This window comes from Ovis aries, chromosome 3 (assembly GCF_016772045.2).
Source record: "Ovis aries strain OAR_USU_Benz2616 breed Rambouillet chromosome 3, ARS-UI_Ramb_v3.0, whole genome shotgun sequence".
NCBI classification, from domain to species: domain Eukaryota; kingdom Metazoa; phylum Chordata; class Mammalia; order Artiodactyla; family Bovidae; genus Ovis; species Ovis aries.
The window spans coordinates 209,588,744-209,610,888 of record NC_056056.1 but is presented as its reverse complement, the minus strand read 5'-3'; the positions used below and the strand labels follow the sequence as shown (position 1 = coordinate 209,610,888).

Genomic DNA, 22,145 nt, shown 5'->3' with positions numbered 1-22,145 from the left:
TTAATTTCCGGTCTGAGTACAGCACCCGTCGAATCGCCTCTTGCCGGCGAAGACACTCGTCCCTGGCGGGGCGGTCGAGCGCGGGGCCGGCGGCGGCGTTGGCTGAGGGCGCCATTTTGCGTCCTCAAACTTCCGTTCCCTCCAGGAGAGGGACGTGCGGGCGAAGAGACCTGTCTTTTTGGGCTTTTAGTCCACAAAGAACTGTTTTCAGCAGCCGGAAAATGTGAAGCTCGCGACCAGGGCAGGTGCCTTCTCCAGTTACGGTGCGAGGTGTAAATCCTCCCCGTTTCTGTTCACTCACTCGAACGCCAACTCTCCAGGATTATGTTTTGATGTGGAAACAGATCATTATTTATAAACGCTGCTTATAGGTACAAAGCACTCCTCACAATAAAGCTGCGATTCTCCTCACCTTTTGTAAGGGTTTCTGCCACTCCAGGACGTTCCCGCTTGCAAAGTGACAAGAGTACTGCTGGCCTTGTCCTCCCGTGTTCGTCTCCATTTTTACTCGTTTATGTATGATGTTAACTGGCACAGAGCTGTCACAACTGGGCCAGATGGATGCCAGCTATCACCCTGACCCACGACAAGCACAATGACAAATACACGTCTCAGCAAGATAGAAAGCCACCAAATGCAGGCAGGCCACCACACTAGGGACGCAGATGTCAGCGACCAGAATGGAAGAATGTTGGAGATCATTGTCACCCCTAAGCCACACATTCTTAATTATCAATGTCACATGGCAGGTTTTTATGACATTTTCAGCCACATAAAATGTTTAAAAAAGGGCACAGTGAAACCCGATATACTACTGAGCCGGTGGTACCATCTGGCCACAGAATCTGGATGATGTCCTACCTCACAAGCAGCAGGCCCTGGATCATTTAATCTCCACACCCAGGTCCTTCTCTACAAAATGACCATATGGGGTTGTTACTATCAGTGTGAGTATATCCTTCAAGAGCGTAAAATCTGATTGTAATACCTGTGATGAAGGTAGGGCTGATAGTGTCAACTCAAGTTAGTGAGACCAACGGGAAAAAGCAGTAAATATTCAGGAAACAGACACCACCTACCTGGTCACATGTGGTACTTTCATTCCTGTCACGCTACAGATTGACTGAGACTCTCTCTGATGCCCACACAAGATCCTGTGCCCTAAACCAAGAGGCCTTACTTCACTGATTATCCACACCCACCAGGGAAATAGCATGGGTGCCCAGCAGTCCCAGAGACGATGGCCACATTGTTGGATGTGGGAGCTTTGTCACAGCTTTTTCAGTGGCTTAAAGACCTTTAATTTTCAAAAAGAAATCTTAAGAGGTGATCTGGCCCAATCCCTTCATTTAACACCTGTAGCAGCATCACCGCCAATACTGGCTGATAGGAGAGAGCTGGGGCTAAAGTCAAGGTTCCCCAACCATGCACTACTCCTCAGCACAACCATCCTGTTGTTCTTCAGTCCTGGTAATGGTGTCCACCACTGGAGACCTCTGGTGTTACGTGACACAGCTGAAGTTAGCATTGAGCCCTTGGATCCACAGGTCTTTCCAGGAGACTGTGCTTCCACTTTTTGGATATGGAGCTTCATGGTGTTCTGCTGAATGCATGACTAATACCCTGCTCTCACATACTTGGGCACTTAGTCCTCACCACAGGATTTGTCCGTAAGAACCCTCGTAAACCAAAGTTCCACTTCAGAAATTTCAAGGCTGTGTGGCCTTCTGTGGCTAGGGACACACACACAGCCCCACTGCACAGCATTCATTCTTACCACACACACACTACTGTCAATCCTCCATCTTGAATGCCTCTCCAGATAGCTATTTCCCCCATGTTTATACTCACATCAGTAGCTCCACTGCCTCTGATCCTTTTACATGAATTTATTTCTATACAAGGTTCTAAAAACACCCCTTGGTTTTGTACATAAGTTTTTCTTTTTTTTGTCTTCATTTTAAATTGCTTTATAACAACTTGTTTCCTGATTTTTTTTTTTTCCATTTTCTCTTTTCTCGGAAATTTGCCATGATTTAAAAAAAAAAAAAGACAAAGAAAAATAAAAATGCTGCTGGCCAGGAGACAGGGTGGAGAAAAACAAAAAGGGGACAAAAATAAACAAAACATCAAATATGAAAATTCTGAGATAATGCATTTATAAACACAGAAATGGTTACAACAAAGATGGCCGTGATGAGTGGATATATATATATTTATATATATATATTTATATATAAATCCGTGTCCGGCAACTGACCGTGGCACCTAGGGAGCTAAGTCCAGTCTTTGCGTTTGCCCTGAACTCTCCCTTCTCTGCAGCACTCCCTTGTGGGGTTTCATAAGGAACCCACAGCTCCTTAGGCTGGGGATTGGGAGACAGAGCACAGGGCCTTGGCTGGCAGAGGAGAGGAGAGACTCCAAGGAAAACCATAACCCACACTTCTAAGCCACCTTGACCATTTTGGGGATCTCTGGCCCCTTGGGGACCACATCTCAGCCCTTGATCCCCCACCCCCAGACCTCCTTCTGGTATTAGGTAGAAGTGAAGTGAGGTCATGAGGGAAAGAAAATGGCTCCCAGGGACAGGGGCACAGGAGGAACCTCTGTTCTTTCGCAGGCAAGAGTAGAACAGGAGGCTGGTCGCATTTAGGGCTCCCTCCTCTCTGACATCCGGGAGGGCCAACCTCTAGTCCTCTTATCAGCCCGAGCTTGGAGGATCACGAGGGTGAGGAGAGAGTAAGTGCCCCGCTGGAATAGTCTCTATGAGGTCATAGCAAACCCCTCCCCTGAGCACCAACCCCCAATTTTAAAAGCTATGCTTAGGCAGGGAGGCTGCCGGATTACGCTACCAGCTCAGTACTCCTCTGCCCATCGGGAGGGCTGACGTTCCTTCTGAAGAGGAGCTGAGAATAAGGATGGTATCCTGGGAAGGAAGGCCGCGCCTGAGGCCCAAGGAGGTGGAGCTGTGGCCTGTCAAAGAAGAAGAGGACTTTTCCCACCGGGAGGAGCTGGAGAAAGGAGGGACTGGCTCTTCCTCCCCCTCTTCCCAGTGGCTGGCAGCACAGGTCTCTATGAGCTGGCCAGGTGCTCCACCTGGATGGTGCTGGTGGTGACGGTGAGGCAGATGTCCTTGTGATGCTCCGCCGTCTTATAGGGGGTCAGGTCAAAGGAACACTGGGGTGGAGGGTTCGGGTTGCTGTCCCCACCACCCCCACCCTGGGGGGCTGCCCCAGGGGACTGGAAGTGTGGTGGCTGTGGCTGCTGTTGCTGTGGCTGCTGCGAAGCCTGAGAGGCCTGGGCTTGGGCCTGGGCCTGGGCTTGGGCTTGAGCTTGAGCTTGGGCTTGGGCCTGGGCCTGGGCCTGGGCCTGGGCCTGGGCCACCGCTGCTGCTGCCGCCGCTGCCTGCACCTGCTGCTGGAGATCAGGAGGGTTGTGTTTGCGCATGTGTTTCATCAGGTACGTTTCCTGGGGGAGATGGAAAAGGAGTTGAGGGGAGGAAAGAAGGGCTGTTACTTTGCTTTAAATGGAACAACATGGATACAGAGGTGTTCTGAAAGCTTGCAGGTTCTCCCCTAAAGCCACTTTCAGGGCTCACTACTGGGTGGACAAGAGAGGGGGACCTTTATAGATTCACCACGGGCATTCAACTGGCGCAGGGAATGCTGTCATTTTCTCCAAAATCTCTTAATGGAACAACTTGAACACATTTTTCTGGAATCTAATGTGTGTGTGTGTTAAGTCGCTTCAGTGTCTTGACTCTTTGCAACCCAATGGACTGTAGCCCACTAGACTCCTCTGTCCATGGGATTCTCCAAACAAGAATACTGGAGTGGGTTGTCATTTCCTCCTCAAGGGGAGCTTCCCAACCCAGGGATAGAACCCACGTGTCCTACATTTCCTGCGCTGGCAGGCAGGTTCTTACCACTAGCACCACCTGGGAAGCCCTGGAGTCTAATAAAGAGGTCTAACTGAAATCTCATTTCTCACAGTTTCAAAGTGCTTTCTTTTGTCTTATGTCTAAGGAAAATGAAGAATCACTGCTGAGCAGTCAATCTAGGCTTAAAGGACCAGGCATCCTCTACATTCCTCAGCTCTGCGTCTTTTCACTTCGGTTCTCTTTCCTGATCCTTGCAAGGTGGAGCAAGGGAGGGGGTGTGGTCACAGCTCTCTATCAGAAAGGTGAGGTGCAGCACCTTGAGGGGGCTGGGGGGAGCACTCACCGACGTGTACGCCCGGCTACAGATGGTGCAGGTGTACACCTTGGCATGCTTCACTGTGTGCGTGGACAGGTGCACCTCCAGCGAGGTCGCGTCTGTGTACGCCCGGTGACAATTGTGGCACTTGAAAGGTTTATCTTTGTTGTGCTGCCGCCTGTGGGACTGAGAAAATTGGGAGCAATCAGGATGGGTGTGCCAGACTCTGCCCTCCTGCCTCCTCAACCTTAATGGAAGGCCCTGAGTTTGGTGCCAGGACTCTTGGCCTCTGTTTCTGTCCACAGACAGTAGAAACTGCTTCAGATGAAAGCTCAGAAGGCACCAGCTAAGGGAAGCAGCACCCATAGGGCAGCAAGCACCAGGATCCCAAAAGTCAGACTGGCGGCTATGCCGGGGCCATTCATTCAGTGGTTCTCAAAGAGAGGTGTGGGGATTGCTGGAGAATACCATGACCTCTCAGGGGGCTGCCAGGTCAAAAGTATTGTCAAAATAGTGGTAATAAGACACCGTTTGCCTTTTCATGATCATTCTTTCCTGACTGCACAGAGATAACGTGACGTCAAATAAGGAACAGAATAAATGCAGCACAAAGAGAGTCCCTCCATCTTCCAGTGAGCCAGATGTTACAGAAGGAAGCATAAAACAATGCCATTCTTCTCAGTATTTTTGGCGGGCGGTGGGGGGAGGATTTAGAGATATTTATGCTGATGTGCAACAGGGTTTGTTATTTTTATTTTTTTAATTTTAAAAATTTATTTATTAAAAAAAAATCTTTTAGCTGAGCCACACAGCACATGCGATCTCAGTTCCCTGACCAGGGATCAAACCCACACCCCCTGTATTGGCAGTGCAGTCTTAACCCCTGGACTGCCAGGCAAATCCCTGTTTGTTACTTTTATTTATTTGTTTTTGTTTTTTGTTACTTTTATAAGCAAATTACTGAACAGTTTTTCAGTTTGATAAGCTCTGTAATTAGGTGTGGTCACCCATGTCAACAAAAGCTCTTTGGGTTCCTCGATGACTGTTAAGAGTGTAAAGGGTCCTGAAAGAGTCTGAGGACCCCTGGCTGGTGACACGGCGCCTCAACCCCCAGGCCTCAGGCTTCAGGCCCTGTATGCAGGGTGGAGCAGTTACCTGCAGGTTGGAGAGCTGTGTGAAGGCTTTCTCGCAGCCTGGGTGTGCACATTTGTACGGCCTGTCCCCGGTGTGGATTCTGCATGGGATGAGAGGAGAAAAGGAGAAGACGTCAGCAAGGCTGCTCAGGGACCAGTGCCTCAACAGGCCTCCTTGGGGAACACGGCGCGGGTCTCCAGGAGGCGCCAGCTCAGGCCACGGGCCCAACTTCCGCTTGCTGCCCATGCCACACGGCTCAAGCTGGGCTCCTTTGCGGGGAGGGGAGGGCTGGGGGCCTGGCAGCCAAGGGACAGTCAGGCCACAACCTGGCAACCGAGGCAGCTCCCACAGTAATCATCCCTCACGAACGTTCAGAGATGAAAGATAAACAAAACAGTGAGAAGAAACACAGGACACTTCTCCCATGGTCCCCAACACACAGCCAGAAACCATCACTTCCACCTTAGCACCACTCCCAGAGAAAATTCTGGTGTTAAAGAGCAGAGTTACGCGAACCGTGAAGGGCAACGTGACACTGGAAACTCCTAGGGTTCTGCCTAGTTCTGCCCTCACAGCAGGAAATGCCCAAGTTAGTACAAATCTGACCTCTTCAAACACTACCGGGCCCTATGCTGAGGCGAGCTAAGGACTTGAGGGTCTCCAGACCCCTGCTCCTCGGCAGGAACTTCAGAAGCATCTCTGTGACCGGGTGCTTTTTGAGACCACGGGTGTAAAAATCCTGAAAACCTCGCAGGATGAGTCTCCTTGTGAGGAAAGCCTGATTCCTCCTCTTCGAGAAGCCAGCTGTGGGACCATGTTAAGGAGAATTGCCACCTCCAGAAACAGCCGGGAGAGGCCGCCTATGGCCAGCAAGACCCTGGACTCCAGCTCAACTTGAGATCCCATCGAAGGTCATCAGGTCTTCTAAACGCAGGCTCACCTCCTCCGGGCTACTCAGGACAAACTGCACATCCTCATGGAGTAGGAGCCTTTTTGTTTCATTGTGCACATTTGGGATGTATTCTGTTCTGTACTCCTGGCCTCCCTGGGAGCCTTGCGTGGTGCTGTCAGTGTCGCCAGGCTGGTAGTTGGCTGAAGTCTCATTCTACCTCCCGTTCATAGTTGGTGCCCAAGGGCTAGAGGGACAGTCTTCTCCAACCAAATGTCCTCGAGGAGAAAATCTTGCCAGACATATACACTTGCCAGGTTGTCTCCAGGCAGGAGGATGAGGGAAGGACTTGTCAGCTCTGCTCCCAGCGGGTTTCATCCTCCAGATCAGGGAATGGCCCATAATCATTGCGTCTCCTCGGCGCTGCTTCTGACCCACAAAGGCAGATCTCTGAATGTCCACTGGTGTCTCCAGTCTTGCGTGGTCTTCCTCCCCGGTGCCAGCTCTCTCCTCCAGCCGGGTCTCTCCCCCGCCCCCCGCATGCGGGTTGTTGTGTGTGTCCGGGGCGGGGGTGGGGAGGGCATGCCAGCGGGGCGGGGGCAGTAGCCCGCCACTCTCCCTTACCGTGTGTGCTGCTGGAGGTGGGAGAGCTGGCGGAAGGCCTTCTGGCAGTAGGAACAGTTGTAGGGCTTGGCCCCCGAGTGGATACGGAGGTGCTGGGCCAGGTAGGAGGTGTTGGCGAAGGTCTTGGAGCAGTGCGGGCACTTGTGGGGCTTGATGATCTCCGTGTGCACCTTGGAGTGGATCCTGCCGGAGAGGAGAGGAGGGAGGGGGAGGAGGGAGCGGCTCGACACCACGGGCTCAGCTCTCCGCTGGGTGCAAGGATGCTGCTTGATGGACGAGAGCACCCCGCCTCCCTCCCCCCTGGAGAGGCTGGTGAAGAGGACACCCGCGTCTACGCTGCTGCTGATCTTAAATCGGTGGCTAGAATGGCAGTGAGATGATGAAGAGCGGCACCCCTGGCTCCAGTAACCTTAAAGAATTCCGGCTCGTCAGCCCTCTGCTTTGGGCCAAGGTCACACACTCACCACGGAAACCCTGCTTCCACACAGTAATCTGAACAAAGACCACCACCGCCTGCTGCCCATGGACCTGAGGCTGAACGCGCACCTTCGCTCTGACCTGAAGTATATAGTAAGAGCAGGGCCTGCTCTGCAGAAGATTTCCAAACACAGACACAGAGAGAAACCGCACAGATGGGTCCAGTCTCTGGGGCCAGAGAGCACAAGTCTCCAGGCCCCACCCCGCCCGAGCTGCAGGGACATGTCATTAGTTTTCACAAACAGCAATGGGGAGTCGAGGCTCCCAGGGGCAAGGTGGAAAGGGACACAGGAAAAAACGTGGAGAGAGGAGGAGGAGGTGCTGGCCACGCAGCCTCACGGTCCACGCTTGGCAGGGCGGGTGGGGGGGTGGGGGAGTACCGAGAGCAGCCTTACCGGGTATGCTGCTGGAGATGAGAGAGCTGGCGGAAGGATTTCTCACAGAAGTTACAACTGTAGGGCTTGGCCCCTGAGTGGATACGGATGTGCTGGGCCAGGTAGGAGCTGTTGGCGAAGGTCTTGGAGCAGTGTGGGCACTTGTGGGGCTTGGTCTCGGTGTGGGACTTGGAGTGGATCTGCATCTCCGACTTCGAGTAGAAGGTCAGGGAGCACATCCGGCACCTGGGCCAAGGGAGGGCAGCGGTTAGGACTCCATTCCGCGAGCAGGAGTGGCTGAGCCCGCCCCTCCGCTGCCAGGGATGCCAACCCCTCTGATCTCTCCTGTGCCAGCCGCACCGTGGGCCCTCCAGAGGAGGGGCTCTATTTTATCTATTCTGACAGCCTACGCTTCCAACACAGCCCGGCACAATGTGAGTATTTAATTCAAGTGTTTGCTTAATGCCTGGACTCCCCAGTGTGTACATAAACAAGAATTCAACCAGGTGAGACAGGAAAACCTTATGACTGGCCCTGGGCTGACGTGGATTCACCTCGTGCCCATCTTCCTTCTGCCTGTAACTTGATTTCAGATTTTTAAGCGCCCCTTCCTCCAGGGTCCCATGGTGAAAGGACATCCCTCGGGGAACCCCTCCAGCTCCTTAGAGGACAGTGAGGACAAACTGACTAGGTTCCCCAGAAGGACATTTCTCCTGTCTCCTCAGATTTTCTCCTATTTCCTGTTTGACAGTGAATCTAGATTCCTTCACGGGGTGGAAAAACAGCAGGATTACTTGGAGGAGGCCTTCCCCAACCCTGTGTCTGGCCTCCACCCTGTATCCAATGTTTCACCCACTACCCCACCCCCAGCCCCTCGCCCCCACCCCCAGCCCCTCGCCGGTCACATGAGAACTACTTCTGCAATAAGCCAAGGAAATTGCTGGAGTGGGTTGTACCCCTCAAACGTTCAGGAGAAGACTCACAAAACACCGAGCTTCCTGCTGAACCTTTGCTTGGCACCAACGCCAGCACCTCAGGTTGACAGCAGCAGCATCTGAGTGAACTTGCACTCGTCACCTGAGCTGGCAATCCTCCTACTGACACTGCCCAACAATATCAAATAAGGAGGCCTGTGGGCAAGATAAGTCACAGCTATCTAGACTTTACTGGGGAAAAGCTATGTAGTCTCTATGTGAGCTGGAACCCTATCACTCCTGAACAACTCAGCAGCATACGATGTGGGCTGCCAGCAAGGGCCGCAACCTGGGAGCCAGGGCAATCTGGACCCTCTGCTCTGGGTCCTCCTTCCCGAAAAGGAGCTTGGGGATGGTGAAGGGGGAATTCTGCCTTTTTTCTGATCCCAGGAAAATTTTCAGAAAATAATTAACATAGGGACTGAAAAGAACTCTTGAGCTCCTCAGAGAAGATGAGACTCTAATGAGTTGGGGATACAGTTCCTGTATTAATGCTTCCACTAAAATGCCTATCAGTAAGGCTAAATATTCTCGAGTTGCCTGAAAACTCTGAAGGAAATCCAATTACCAGCTGAGCAACCCCTTGCTATTAACTGGGATATCCACCGTGTGTGCGTGCATGCGTGCGTGCGTGCGTGTGTGTGTGGGGGGTTGCTGTTTATAGTCAGTAGGGTCCAACGGAAGTCTGGACACCTGGGCTCTATGCAGGGTTCAGTTACAGTCCTGCTTGTCAATCTAGACCTCGATTTTCTGGTCTGTAAAATGGAGAGAGAAATATCTGCCCCTCAAAGACCCAGAATGGTCAACAGTAAGCCAAGTGTTCTCCAGTAATAGAATTGCATTAACGTTGGCAGCACCAGCGCTGGACAAGCTCACACTACTCTATATTTCACTAAGACCGAGGTTAAAACCTAGACACTTGTCACTTGGAGGAGAAACTGCACTAAAGTTGCAAGATTAATTTCCTTCCACCACTAAGATTTCTCAGACAGGTGGAAAGACATACCCACTCACGTTAACTCCAATAAAACCTCGTTAGTTTGCATGTGAATGCTGAACACATAACTGTACCCTTCATCTGGAATTAATTATAAAAAAGAGAAACAAGTCTCTTCATCAGAGTTTTCAACTACGGAAGATCTGCCAAACTTAAATTCATCAAAAATGGACTGGCAACAAAATGTGCCGTCTCCAGAGGGGTAAGTATCATACAGATGATTGTGATAATAACTCAATACTAAACAAGAGTTAATAGATGCCATTCGCTGTTGTGTCTGAATTAGGCCTTTAAAAATATATATATATACATATATATATTATTCCTTGATTTATTTGGCTCCACTGGGTCTTAATTGAGGCATGTGGGATCTAGTTCTCTAAACAGGGATCAAACCTGGGCCCCTGCATTGGGAATAGAGTCTTAACCACTGGACCACCAAGGAAGGTCCTTGAATTAGGCCCTTTAAACACACGGTTTCCACTCCTCACAACAATCTGGCAAGCACTGTCCTATTTTACAGACAGGAACACAAATGCTCAGAAAGGTGAAGCCACTTGCCAGAGGACAACCCATGATTCATTCTCACCTGACCTAAGACTCCTCACTCTAGAAGGGATCGAGGGAGAGCTAGACCACTGCAGCATCTGCCAGAAACATTTAAACACTAAAACTACAGGGAGGCTTAGGTGACCATTAATGTACTTCCATCTCCAAAATCCTCTGAAGTCAAGTAAGTACAAATCTAATGCCAGGTGTGTGTGTGAGAGGTTGGCGGGGGGGAGGGAGAAACCCAACTAGGAGAGCTGGGGCAGTGGGCAGCATAGGAAGGCCAGTGTCCATGTCACCGGGCACACAGCTCCGGAGGCCACTGTGCACACCTGAGGCCACAAGGGTGCCCCTGTGGAGGCATGCAAGGCCATGGCCTTGGTTACAAGAACAGCTTTGAATTAACGACTCTTTTTTTTCTCCTAAGATGATAAAAAACATCTGGATACTCAGATTTTCCTCAGAACATTTCTACAAGACATGGGGGCCAGGATGAATCTTCCCATTTTACAGATGGGGATAGAGAGTGAGAAATAAGTTGACTTGCCCAGAGAAAAAGAACCCAATTCCCTCAACGCCCAGTTAAATGCTATGGATCACAGGAATGGTTGTGGTTGACCCACACATGGATTTGCAAACGCGATTCTTCATGATTAAAAAGATTCCTCTGGCACCTCAGAGTTCTGAGTTTCTGAAGCAATTCCATTTACCTATAACATAGTTGTGGTGTTGGTTTAGTTTCTCAGTTGTGTCTGATTCTTCGTGACTCCATGGACTAGAGTCCACCAGCCTACTCTGTCCGTGGAATTTCCCAGGCAAGAATACTGGAGTGAGTTGCCATTCCCTTCTCCAGGGGATAGTCCCAACCTAAGGCTTTAGTCCCCCTTAAATTCAGAGTTCCCTTTAGCCACCTGGAGGTGGGGCTGGTCAAGAATTTCAAAAACACTGAGGGTGTGGGAAGTCCTGTCACGGCTGCCCTCCAATTGTAAGCTCGCATTTCTTTGCACATGCAGTGTGAGGAGTCCAGAAATGGCTCTCATGTGGGTCCAGAAAGCACATGAGAAACCACAGCAGAATCAGGGGACCCCGATCCCTGTGAAGGGCCCCCCAGTGTCAGGGAGCCCTCCCATCACTTCTACAAGGAATGAATTCATTGAACTGTGGCTCCATGTCACGATGACCTCACTTTACGCAAATACATAAAAACCCAGATTCGTACAAAATAAATTTAAAAGGGATTTTCATTTTATGAAATATATAAAACGATGCCTTTAAATGAATCAAGCTTGTCAAGTACCTTTATGATATGACATGATGTAAACATTTTTCAGGAACACTTTTACTGTATAAAGTAGGGTACACCTGCAATAATAAAGCTGCAGTGAACTTTCAGGTTATGAGCTGGAATTCTGCAGTGCTCAATACTTTCTGCAGAGCACAGCAACACTCCCCTCATTCTGATTCACAAAGATGACTTTTAAATGCTCTGAACTCTCCATGATAGAAATGTACGACCCATAAAAAATAAATAAATGCTAAGTGATGACCATTTCTTATCTGTTTTGAAGTTCCCAACGTTTCAAATCTTATCTGATATATACTCCCAACGACTGGGAGGCATAAACAGAATTCTCCCCATTTTACAGATGAGGAAACTGAGGCCCAGAGAGGGGAAAAGGACTTGCCCAGGGTCACACAGCAAGTTCGTGGTGGAGCCGGGAACTGAATCCATGAGCCCAAGGCTCTGTCCATTTCCTGTGCCGCAGTTCCCTTCGCTCCTAAAATGGGAACAACATTGCCCATCTCGGTACGCTAAGGACAGACCCAGTCTCCCAGCCATGCATGTCTGCCCATCTGCATCAAAGCTTCGACAATGGTTATTCCACTCTGTACACTGGGGCTAAACTCCCCGAACCCTCTAAGGCCCTTGATGGTTCTCAAGGGAAATAAAAGATTTCCAATTTTCAAAAGGTAGGGAGTTCAGATAATGTAACCATTTTCATATAGTATCACATGCAAATATCCTTAGAATGCTTTTTGGCAATGGGCAACTTAAAGGAAGTAGGAGATGAAAAGAACTTCCATGAATGAGAAGGTGAGCAAACAGCCATTTAACAAGCAAATATTCCACAGAGGGGAGGGGAGGGCTCCTATTTGCTCCACCTTTTAATAAAGACCCCTCCCATCATCCCGTCATCCCAACCATGCAGGGTCAGGCAGACTCAATGCTCAAACAGGGCCCACAAACTGGTGGATGGAACACAGGTTAAGGTTAGCTGCTTAACCAGAAAAGTTTCTTGGGAAAAAAAAAAAAAAGGAAAATGTAGAAAGCAAAAAGGAGATGGAGACAAGAGTCTTGAACCTAGCCTAAAGCCTCGTAACAAGACAAAAATTCCATTATGTCACCCCTGAATAAGTCAATGCTGATGACCCCCAAAAATGAAGGGGCGAAATGGGTCTGCCTCCTGGGGAAGAGGCCCCAGAGAAGGGCCAGCAGCCTTGTCTTCCTCCCCCTCAACTGAACGCCTGACATGCACACGGATCTGAGGTGGAAGCTGCCAGAGCGCTGAGCCCAACAGGGCAGGGAAGCTGAGAGTGCGGCACCCACTCCAGCCCCCGGCTCCACCCTTACCTGTAGGTCTTGCCGTCTTTCTGATGGTCATCGTCGTCCTCAGGGGAGAGGACATAAGGGTCATTCATCTCGGGCAGCCCCGACTCCAGCATCCGCTTCTTCTTTCGGCCCCGGGGGGGCTTAGTGGCCACCACAGTACCGCCGCCACCGCCGCCGCCGCCACCGCCTTCCTCGGTGAGGGTCGACGCTACCTTCTTAGAGAGGTCAGGGACCACCTGCAGGGCTTGTGAGCCAGGGGGAAGAGCTGAGACAATCATGGGAGCCGAGATGGGGAAGGTCTGAGCTGACGTGGCTGTGGTCACGAGGGAGCCTGAGGGGGACGTGATAACCAGGCCAGGACCTAGGATTGTGAGAAAAAGGAGATGGTGTCATATTGCCTGGTCCTCACCCTGGTCCTACTTCATTTTCCCCAGATCATTGTCTATGTAGCCCCTCACCACCGTCCCCCCACCCGGAGTATACAGGAAACCCCAAGCCCTGTAGAAAAACAATGGTCTCCTAACCCCTGTCCCCTCCCCGCCCCAGTAACAGTGAGATTTACCCCTTGATTGACTCCCTTCTCTTCTCCACCTCTGAGAACAGGAGACTCCTTGATTCAGAGAAGGAAAGAATGTCACCTCCTCAAAGGCAGGGACCGCATCTTCTACTTCTTTGTTTCCCCCACAATGCCTAGCGCATTGCTAGGCACACAGTAGGCACTTAATAAAGATTTGATTGAGGAATCAAAACACGTATCCCACTCCCCATGTCCCCGGCACCCTCCAGCCTGGGGTACTGATCGCGGAAGATCAACACCTCAGATTGGAGAAGAGTGGAGGTGCTCACCGGCGGTCATCAGTCCTGTTGACGGCACGGGGACCACCGTGATGTTCTGGGTGACCGACGCCTGGCTGTGTGGGGTCAGCTGGTCTGACTTGGACTCTGTGTCCATGCTGATGCCCGAGGGCAGGGACACTGAGGCAGGCACTGTCAGCAAGGTGGGGTAGTGGGGCGGAGCCAGCCCACAGCCCTTTTCTGGCAGCAGCTGATCCTTCATCTTGTTGATAAACATCGTGTTCTCAATCTGAAAGGAAAGGAAGGGGAGGGCAGCCTTTGAGGGAGGGTCCAGCCTGCATGCTCCCTTGGCACCCTGCTCCATGGAGACCAAAGGACAGTGGTTAATAGCTGCGCTTCCAGAGATTAGCTGAGTGGAAACGCTATATAATCCTGGGGAGACAGCATAGGATTTATCTTGCTTCAGCATCCAGTCACAGAACTCGCTACTCAGAGCTGACAGAAGTACACAATGGAGCCAACCACCACCTACCTGTCCTGAGACCGTGGGGATTGAAGGCCAGAAGTATGGGTTAGAATTGAAGTGAGATTCTTCCATTCTACCTGAAGATGGAAAGAAACACCACATCACAGGCAGGAACAACTTGAACCAGATCAGCAGTGGGGAGAGGAGCAGAGGAGCTCCTGGTCTCTTCCCACAGGGCTGGGAATGAGCCCTCAGACCTGGCACACGGGTCCCTGCGGTCAGGGCCCTCGGCACTATACCCGCATCCAACCGAGGCTCCCAGGATCATATGCTGGGGAGAGAGCTCGTTTACCCACACGGTGCTTCCCGTAGCCCAAAGAAACAGAACTGGTATTGCTTTATTTGCTGACAAAAAGAGAAACTGAAGTCATGGGCTTCCCTGGTGGCTCAGTGGTAAAGAACCTGCCTGATAAGGCAGGCAACACAGGTTTGATTCCAAGTCTGAGGAAGAACCCACATGCCACGGGGCAACTAAGCCTGAGCGCCACAACTACTGAGCCTGTGCTCTAGGGCCTGGGAACCGCGACTGCTGAGCCCATGCGCCCCAGAGCCTATGCTCCGCAGCAGGAGAAGCCACCGCAATGAGAAGCCCAAACACCACAGCCAGAGAGTAGTCTCCGCTCATCGCAACTAGAGAAAAGCCCCTGTAGCAACAAAGACCCGGCGCAGGCAAAAATAAATAAAGCCGTATACTAGAAACGAAGAAGAGAAACTCCAGTCTTTCCACAAGAGAGGAAGGCAGGGGCCCATGCACACACAAAGCAGATCACTGATCGGGCTGGAAAGAGCTGGGGCATCTACCCTTGTTCCTCTCCCTTCATCCCTCAAATCCATCTTCCTTGAAATAAAAAAAATTCCAAGGGTTCCAATCCACCTGTCTATAGGTCATATAGCTTGAAAAGGTTCTTGGTCAGAACACAAAATGCCCAAGAAAATTAAAGAATGAAACTGATGAGAATCATTATCACCGTATTTTGGGGCTCCATATGATATCTGGGAGCCACACCCCCACAGCTCTCCTCAAGGTATAAGAACAAACTCAGTGCTGCACTGGGTACCACACACCCTGGACTGAGCAGTGAGAACATGCAGTAACCAGTTTGTTCTTTAGATATATATTTATTTGTCTACACTGTGTCTTCGTTGTGGTTCGAGGGACCTTTGTTGCAGCATGAGGAATCTTTAGTGGCAGCGTGTGGGATCTAGTTCCCTGACCGGGGATCAACCACGGGAGTGTGGAGTCTTAGCCACTGAGCCACCAGGCAAGTCCCGGAGTATGCAGTTTTAAAAGGGGTGCTAGCTCTCGCAGTAGCAGCAGAACCCCGGATCACCACCTAAAGGGACTGAGAACAGGGACTTTGGTAGGCCAGAACACACACACATTACCAGACCCCTCTGGAGTTCTCAAAACACTGTGCCTCTATGAGCTCAAGTTCTCTGTGTGCAGATGACACGTGAGCCTAAAACCCTGGGAGTGAGGAATAAGAAAAAAGAAAAGGAATCCCTTAGGATCACACTACAGGTCACCGACGGGTCTGAAACCCAGGCAAGGGATCCCACCACTAACTTTCTTGTTAGTTTTTATTTTTTTAATGTATCGTTTTAATTGCGGTGCAGCTGACCCACCACTTGCTTTCACACTCTGATCACTCTTCCTGCCAAGGCTTAATTGCAAGCTGCTGGTCCACAGTAGCTTCCCAAAAGCCTGGAGCAAGGGGACATCCAGGCCAGCAGAAGCAGGTGAAGGGAAAAGAAGAGAGCGCTACGAAGGGACGTGAGGAAAAGTGGGAACAAACATGAATACCTGCTCTGGGACAAGAGCAATCAAGCTCAGGAGGGGCGAAAGACTTGCAGGAGGCGCTGACTTATAGCCACGGTCCCGCCAAGGACACACTGGAGGTGGACATCAGGGATACCAATAGCTGGAGGGGAGACTGGGCACAGAAACCGGGTACCAAGAACTGTTTGACTAGGCAAACCAGGACAGTTCTCCAACAAGGGAGGTGGAGCGAAAGGATCTCACTCAAACGTAACCCTGTTCTTCAGCCTCTGAGAAGTCTCAGCACACTTACTGCTCTATTGAACAACACTCTCAATTTTCTTAAAACCTGTGAGTGTAAACAGAACCGAATTTCAGCCTATTTGTTCCCCAGAAAGGAGAGGACAGGAATGTACCAAATCTGCGGCAACCACAGCTTCACATGAGAGGCTCAACCTGAAATGCCCTGAAGGTCAAGCACAGACAAACCCTGCTCCCTGAGGTATAAATACAGTAAAACCGGACACTCTCCACCCAGGTGCTACCCGCTTGCCCACCCGTGCTGGTTTATGACGGGAGGGCCCTCTGCAGGCATTGGAAATTGAGAAACAATGAGATCACAGCGTCAGGGGATCCAATCTGGCCCAGCTTTGGGGAGAGGCAGGGGCCACATCTCGAACTTGTTTCCCGACTCTGTAACACAGGGCCCATCTCCTAGTAAGCAGTTCTGTACTTAGCGAATCCAGTGACAGAAGCCAGATCTTGAAAGTCATGCCCAGGGCTCCAACTTGAACCTAAGCCCCCATCCATCTTTCTGGCTGAGAGAGAGGCTGGTGAAATATGGTGACTATGCTGGAAATGAAGTACAGAATTAGGCTGGCAAGTAAAGGAAAGGTGGGTCTGGGACTTTCCTGGTGGTCCAGTGGTTAAGAATCTGCCTTGCATGCACCGGATGTGGGTTCGATTCCTGGTCGGGGAACTAAGACACCACACGTCTTGGAGCAACTAAGCTCGGACCACAGCTACTGAACCCACACGCCACAACTAGAGTGTCTGCAATGCAACTGAAGATTCCATATGGTGCAAGGAAGATCCCCAGTGCCTCGACTATGACGCTGCAGCCAAACAAATAATAAATACATAAAATTTTAAAAAATGTTTTTAAATAAAGGAAAGGAGGGTCTAATTATAATTTCCCCCTAAAGAATCAAGGAAGTCAACTCATATGGATGTGAAAATGTAGGAGGGAGGAACTGAGAGCCTGAAAACAAGGTTTTCCTCCAACAGGATTCCTGCGCACAAGGCCCCCTGTACCTCCAAACTACATTCATTCATAGTGTTCACCGGGGGCTCCGGAGAAGTGGCTTCTGGGTCAAACGTGGCCTGTCGGTTCTTACACAGGGGTGCCAAGTGATCTGGTGGACGGTATCACCACCGCCATTAGCGCTGATTAAGTGCCGACTGTGTTCAAGGAACTGTTCAGAGCACTTTACAACCATCACACCATTTAATCCCACAACAATTTTATGAAGCAGGATACTGCAATCCCTGTTTTTTCTTACAAGTTTTTATTGAAATAGTTATTTCTAATGTGATGTTACCCATCTTTCAAATGGAAAAACTGGAGGTAAACAGTAAAGAGCAGAGCAGGAATCTGAACCCAGGACCAAAGAGCAAGCTGGGAAAGGGTCCTAGGTGAGACCAGCTCTAGTACATGCTCTCTCATACTGTGGGTGATTCACAACTCAAAGTTTAGACCATTTCCAGGGATGGACTATACACTGTGCAGGTAGTTCCCAATAAATGCTTTTAAAAATGAAGTTTTCAGGGAATTCCCTGGCAGTCCTGTGGTTAGGACGCTGCACTGTACTGCCATGGGCCTGTGTTTAATTTCTGGTTGGGGAACTAAAATCCCAGAAGCCCTGACTCAGCCAACAACAAACCCCAAAATGAAGTTTTCAATGACACAAAATGCAGTGAAAGATGATATTCACCTGGCCACCAAGATAAGGGATTTTAGAATGATGGAGTCTGAGTTAAAAGACCAGACAAATGGAATACAGGCCCCTCCAACCCCTTACCTCATACTCTGTTCTCTCACTCTGCTCTAGTCCTTAAAAGAACAAAGCTGCAGATCAGAACCATGGCTGTTCCCAGGACAGCATGATAAAATGTTGACTGTGGGCTTCTGATAAACATATTGGCCCAAAAAGGGGGTACACGGGGAGCCCTGCTCACCCAACTAGAAGCAATACTTGCCGGCAGGGTGATACCTGAGAAGGGTCAGCACTGTCCTGATGAGGCCAACTTACATCTCTGTATCCTTGACCTGAGATCAGACAGAGGCCAAGAAGGAAAACTGCTGCCAGAAGACATGTCAACGGCGCCCCCTGGGGTGCCCCGGCCGGTGCCAGGTCACTCAAATACCTGCCAACTGTTGTTTGACCCCTTCTCCTTTCAACTGTCTATGGTGCACGGAAGAACTTCCACCAAACCATCCTGACATCCAAGCAGGCGCATGTCAACAGTCTTAAAACCCAAAGACGGTAACGATATTACAGAGAAACTTCATCTCCATACAGAATGCCAGGTTTTTTGTTGTTGTTGTTTCTTTTGCTTATTTTTTGTTTTCTATTTTGGCTGTGCTAGGAAGCTGGTGGGATCTCAGTTCCCAGACCAGGAATAGACCCTGGGACATGGAACTGACAATGCCGAATCCTAACCACTAGACTACCAGGCAACTCCCCATAGAGCACTAATTTTGATGATTATGCCAATACATTAAAAACAAAAGCAAACAGAACAGCTGACCCTAGACTGGGAAGGAAAGGGAAGACTTCTATCACAGCCCCAAAGTGCAGGAAAGAAGGAAAACACAATACGTGGAAAGAAGATGTTGGCAGATTGAAAATGTGCCAACTTTAATTTAAACTTTATTACTGCACCATGCCTCCACTGTTCACCCGTGAGAAGCTGGAGAGCACATTTTTTTCAAGAGGTTCAGGAAACTACATATTCCTCTTCCAATCTCAAAAGAAATCTTGGAAGACCGAGGAAGTGAAAACAACATTCTCTCACCCAACCAACCTTTAGGAAATCATGAAATACACCAACCGAATTTAGTAGCGAGAGGATGGACCGAGGAATCAAGGCTTCCAGAATCTACATGTGGCCCTACACATCAGTGGATGACTGAATAATTTACTACTCAACTAAGTTTCTACTTGGGTAGAGGATGGCAGAGTATAACCCCCTTAAAACAAATTCATAAGACATATGGCGATGAGATGGAGACTACACAAAAAAGAATAAAATGCTTGAAGTATTCCTAAAAAGAAGAGAGCTGAGAAATACGTCCACGTAATGAGGACTAGTAGTGACAATCAGTAGAAGTTACATGAAAGTTCCATAATTACAAAGGAACTATCCTAAAGTCTCAGAACTATAGCCTCCAGCTTACTAATGACCAACTAGAAGCACTAACAAGATAGATGCAAAGAATAACTAACTTGAATTCAACTACAGAAAGAGCCTGACACATGGTCTCGGACACTCCACTAACTGTTCCAAGATGCACAACTGCAGAGAGGTTGCAATATTAGTTAAGAACTTGAAGTGAAGAAGCACCAGGACCATTTTTCGTCAGTTATGAAACAAATCTTTTTCTCTAGTCCTAAGGGCCTTCAAGAAGGGTCATCCCAACAGGATTTGGGGCCCTCCTGCCATGAACTCTTCCAACTACAAAATAATTCAGAACAGGTTTATCCCAACTCTACTGGGAAAGACCAACAGAACCTCAAAGCTGGCAACCTTCTACCCTAGGAACCACTGGATCACTGCAACTGCGCCCTACAGGAACGACACCATAGTGGTTCTCCTTGCCTCGCCTATTCCACTAGTAACTGACAGGCCAGGACAACATGAGGCAGGAAAGAAAAAAAAAAAGGCTGGAGATGAGAGAATAAGCACCTAATATTTAATCATCAATTTGGCTCAGAAACCTACAGGGAAATACATTTTATAAACCAGCCTGGAACTGGTTCTCAGAAGACATCTCTGGAATTATAAGCTCTTTGGGGTTGATATATTGTCATTTTCAGACCACCTGAAACCCAATCACTATCAAGCCTCCTATTCTGAATTCTTTCAGACCTACTTCTGGAATCCATTCCATACAGTTTTATCCATTTTTACTTCAAACTACCCACGAATCAGTTCTTTTCCCCCCAAAACTTCACCCTGCTATATATCAAATTCAAATAACCCCTTGTCACAGACTCAAATCACTCACCAGATCCACTCCAAACACTGATGCAATGTTAAGGACACAAACTCCACTCCAAACTCAGTTCTGCTTGTTCCAAACACATGAAGACAATTCCATAAGCTATGCCACAAAGGCTACACTGGCAACTAGGGCTCATGTGCCCCCAAAGCAGAATAAATCTGTCCTTTAGAAACACTGCAAAGCTTAGTGCAACTGCTTAGTGATTTCACTTGAGCATTTCCCAACTCATTCGTGATGAGGACTGGTGGGAATGGAAGGTGATAGGGGTTACAGTGGCAACTTTCTGCACAGAACCTCCTGGGTATCCTCGAGATAACAGGAAGAGTCTGATTTTTCTCCCACAGCAAACCCCAGGATTACAATTGCTATTACTTGAAAAATTCTGTCACGTTGTCCAAAAAAGGCCCATTTGATGGTGACCCCCTTCTTCCCCCCAATCAGAAAAGTCATTAACCCCAAATTGTCTTACCCTCTCTCTCTCTTCCTCCTGTCGTCTTATTCCTTGTCCTTTCCAGGGCTCCTGAACTTTCTGTAAACAAATTGTCGGGGTTACAGGGGCCGGTGAGGATGCAGCCACCAGGGAACTGTGCAGAAGCTCAGGAATTCTTTGACTGTCAGCACTCAACACTGGAGGGCAGGCAGATCTCCCACCCTACCCCAACCTACAGATCCAGAGATGCAAGGATACAGTGACAGGAGGGCAGAGCCACCCCTTATGTGGATACAAGGAAAACAAACCCAATTCCCAGCAACTGAGAAGAACTCTACCACCACTGTGTGGGTTCCACCCCTGGGCTCAGACACTGGTTCTTCTAAGTTCCCAGGGGCCCCCAGGTGACCAAGGGTCAGAGAAGAGAAGAGTTGGAAGAAGAGAAGGGTCCCTGCCTCTCAAGGATTGACTCAGAAGGCAAAGCTGAGGACTGGGGGGATGCACAAGGCCTTGTGTCAGGCACAGTGCCAGCTCAGGCCCAGGCACTTCCTCTGGCCTCCCCCCACTCTGCGAGGACTTCGCCCCTGCCTACCCAAGGCCCTGCGCCAAGAAGTACCTCCCTCAGCCTGCACAGTGGTCTAGCTACAGGAGTCCCCGGCTGTGCCCTAAACACCTTCTCTGCCCTGAGACAGCCCTTGGGCGCCTTCTCCTGAGGTCGCCCACCACCCGTTCCTCAAAGACCCTTCTTTGGGACGCCCCTCTTTCCCCTCCTGGGAGCTGAACTCTGCCACCCACCAGACAGACACCCGCCCCCTAAACCCCCCCATTCCTCCCCATCGCCCGCTCCTCCACAACCACTTCCGGTTCCGGGACGGACACACGTACAGTCCCATCGTGGACCCCCCCCTTCCCCGCCCCCCCACCAAGGAAAAGGGGAGGGGGAAGGAGCAGAGAGCTCGGCGCGCGCCGGCTGCAGCGACGGCGAGACTCACCAGGCGGCGGCGGCGGCTGCGGCGGCGCCAGAGCCGAGCCAGAGCGCGGGAGGGGCGGTGTTTGCTGGGAAGGAGGGAGCCGAGTGCGGTGGGAGGACCCGGAGGGGGCGAGGGGAGGGGGAGGGCGTCAGGCGAGCGCGCGGGCACGCACTTTAGGCGCGAGACAGACCCACACACTCACACGCAAGGATCGCGCGCGAGACACCCGCAGGGCGGGGGCGCGAGGCAGTGGGTGGCCCCCTCCCTCCCTCCCCCAACACTCACCCGGAAGTGGTGCTGCAGCTCGTGCTCCCGAGAACCCCGATTCCTCCACGCCCCCTCCCTCCCCTCCCTCCCTCCCCCCACTGACTCGGAGTTGAGCCGAGGCGGAGAGAAGGCGGGAGCGCCGGAAACGAAAAGGGGGGGAGGGAGGGAAATAGCAATGTGGGGGGGCGGCAATGGGGAAAGGGGGGGAAAATGCAAAGGTCGAGTCACTTCCGGGAGCGGCTAGAGCACATCCGGCGCGGCCCAGGCTCCAGCACACCCCGGGA

The 22,145-nt window shown here is 50.4% G+C and overlaps 1 protein-coding gene across 10 annotated transcripts; it reads right to left on the bottom strand.

Annotated features, from left to right (window-relative positions):
- Window positions 1-1,874: 1,874 nt before the first annotated feature.
- Window positions 1,875-22,103, bottom strand: ZNF384 (zinc finger protein 384). 10 transcript variants are annotated; one of them, XM_042248214.1, is made up of 13 exons: window positions 21,880-22,103; window positions 21,616-21,679; window positions 20,663-20,722; window positions 14,153-14,223; window positions 13,672-13,909; window positions 13,388-13,435; window positions 12,847-13,186; window positions 11,900-11,992; window positions 7,716-7,940; window positions 6,844-7,026; window positions 5,352-5,430; window positions 4,224-4,382; window positions 1,875-3,468 (listed from the first exon to the last, which is right to left on the bottom strand). In XM_042248214.1, exons 4-13 carry the CDS (start codon window positions 14,216-14,218, stop codon window positions 3,073-3,075), a joined length of 1,827 nt encoding a protein of 608 aa, XP_042104148.1. In that variant the 5' UTR covers window positions 14,219-14,223; window positions 20,663-20,722; window positions 21,616-21,679; window positions 21,880-22,103; the 3' UTR covers window positions 1,875-3,072. The 10 variants fall into 10 exon arrangements, with proteins under 10 accessions (XP_042104148.1, XP_027823747.1, XP_027823746.1 ...); XM_027967946.2 differs by lacking the exon at window positions 21,616-21,679; XM_027967945.3 differs by lacking the exons at window positions 21,616-21,679; window positions 21,880-22,103 and adding an exon at window positions 20,882-21,438 and having other exon boundaries at window positions 20,663-20,777.
- Between the last annotated feature and the right edge of the window lie 42 nt (window positions 22,104-22,145).